General features: G+C 36.8%; 1 protein-coding gene across 1 annotated transcript in view; it reads left to right on the top strand.

Moving 5' to 3' along the window:
• Nucleotides 1-1,956, top strand: part of Eml5 (echinoderm microtubule associated protein like 5) — a 247,615-nt gene that overhangs the window by 104,937 nt on the left and 140,722 nt on the right. The window contains exon 5 of the mRNA XM_023719668.1: nt 1,231-1,416. Within this exon, the coding sequence (XP_023575436.1) occupies nt 1,231-1,416 (186 nt within the window). The remainder of the gene's footprint in view (nt 1-1,230; nt 1,417-1,956) is intronic.

Genomic DNA, 1,956 nt, shown 5'->3' with positions numbered 1-1,956 from the left:
TTATTTATTTATTTTTGTGGTACTGGGGAGTGAACTCAGGAACCTGTGCTTGCCAGGCAAGTGCTTATTCTACTGAGCTATCTCCCTGGCCCTTGGAGCTTTTTATTTTAAAAGTCACAAAATCAGGTGTGGTGGCGTACTCCAAGTTCTTGCGAGGCTGAGGCCAGCAGCCTTGGCTGCATAGTGATTTGTAAGTCCAGCCTGGACTATAAAGACTGTTTAGAAAGAAAGAAGAGAAAGACAGAGATACAATGTAATTCATGAACTACTAATTATTTAAATGGATTAATGATATAATTTTTGTTCTTTAAGGCATAAGGCTTTAAAATACGTGTATAATATTATAATTATATTATTTTAAATGGTAATTCACTTGCTACAAAGTTAAATTTACTAGGCATGGAGGTACATGCCTGTGATCCCAGAACTCTTTCCATTACTCTAGGAAGCTGAGTAGGAGGCTTGCAAGTTTGAGTTCAGCTATCTCAAAATTTTTAAAAAGGACTAGGGATGTAGTTTAGTGTATATATACTATGTTTAATCCCCAGTATTGCAAAAAATTAAATTTATTCTCTCAATCTAATTAATTTCTACAAAACTATTTAATGTATATGTTCCTGCCCTAATTTAAAATAAGAAATTACTCTCTGCCCACTACAGAAATTTACTGAAATCCACCTAATAGAGCAAAACTTCTGGTCACAAAGATTTATATTTGACTTCTCTATCATCTTCAATTAATGAACAAATTATTCTAAATTGATGTTTTATTTTTAAACTTTACAGAAGGAAATTGATCATCTTTTAAAATATGAATGCGAGCAACATACAGTCTTTCCCCATTTTTAGTTTCCGTTAGAGATTAAACATTAGAGTTGTCATTTTTCCTGTTAGAACGTGATATCTTCATTTTCATTGCTAACTCATTCATGACCTTTTAGCTGTTTTTCAAATAGATTTTTTTCAGAAATCTAAGGAAAGCATAGTATATTTTTAAAATAATCTAGTCCAACCCCCTTATTCTTACAGATAAGGATTGAAACCAGTGATTTACCTGCGGTTACATAGCTTTTGGCAACCTTAGAGTGAGGATGTGAATGCTATTGTATCATAAAGCAATTTCTTAGGTAATTTCTAGTCTGCTATTCTGATAAAGCATTGAAGTATTGGAAATGTTTTATTTTATAAGCATTTTTTAGTAATTTGATTATTATATCATGTACTTTTTAGTTTTGGAGTTTGTGTGGAAATGCTCTGACCCCAAAACGAGGTGTCTTTGGTAAAACGGGTGACCTTCAGACAATATTGTGCCTGGCCTGCGCTCGAGATGAGCTAACATACTCTGGTGCACTCAATGGAGACATATATGTCTGGAAGGGAATCAATCTTGTACGAACAATTCAAGGAGCCCATGCTGTAAGTGTATTTAAACACCTTTAGATGCTTACAACTTAATTTTCTTAATTACTTTTCTTGTTGCTGAGACAAAAATACCTGACACCCAAAGTTAAAGGAGGAAAGGTGTGCTGCGGCTTGGTTTGTAGAGGTTTCAGTCCGTAGTTGGCTTTGTCCAAGGCAGGGCTGCCTGGCAGAGAGCATCACAGGAGAGACAGTTCAGGACGGGCAGAAGGCAGCCATGCAGCAAAGTAGCAAAGAGGCACGAAGTAGCAAGCAACGGCCACAGCCTCCTTCTGTCCTGTATATTCCATCCCACCCAGGCTGGGCTTTCCCATTGTTCACATGTAAGACCATACCAGACTAATCAGTGCACTAATTTAGTAGCCAAACAACCTTAATCCCAGCTTCACACACCCTAGATCCAGCCACCTTTGAAAAGCCCCACCTGTGGCTGCATGAGGCTTTGAGCAACATCAGTCACAACCCATAACACCTTGTCTTAAAATAGCAGGCTACACAATATAGTATAGCACACTGTTTCATTTTTTTTTCTTTTTT

The sequence above is a fragment of the Octodon degus genome, unplaced genomic scaffold (genome assembly GCF_000260255.1).
Source record: "Octodon degus isolate 3935 unplaced genomic scaffold, OctDeg1.0 scaffold00070, whole genome shotgun sequence".
Lineage (NCBI taxonomy): Eukaryota > Metazoa > Chordata > Mammalia > Rodentia > Octodontidae > Octodon > Octodon degus.
Note: the sequence above shows the minus strand (reverse complement) of the source record. Positions and strands in the feature narration are given on the sequence as shown.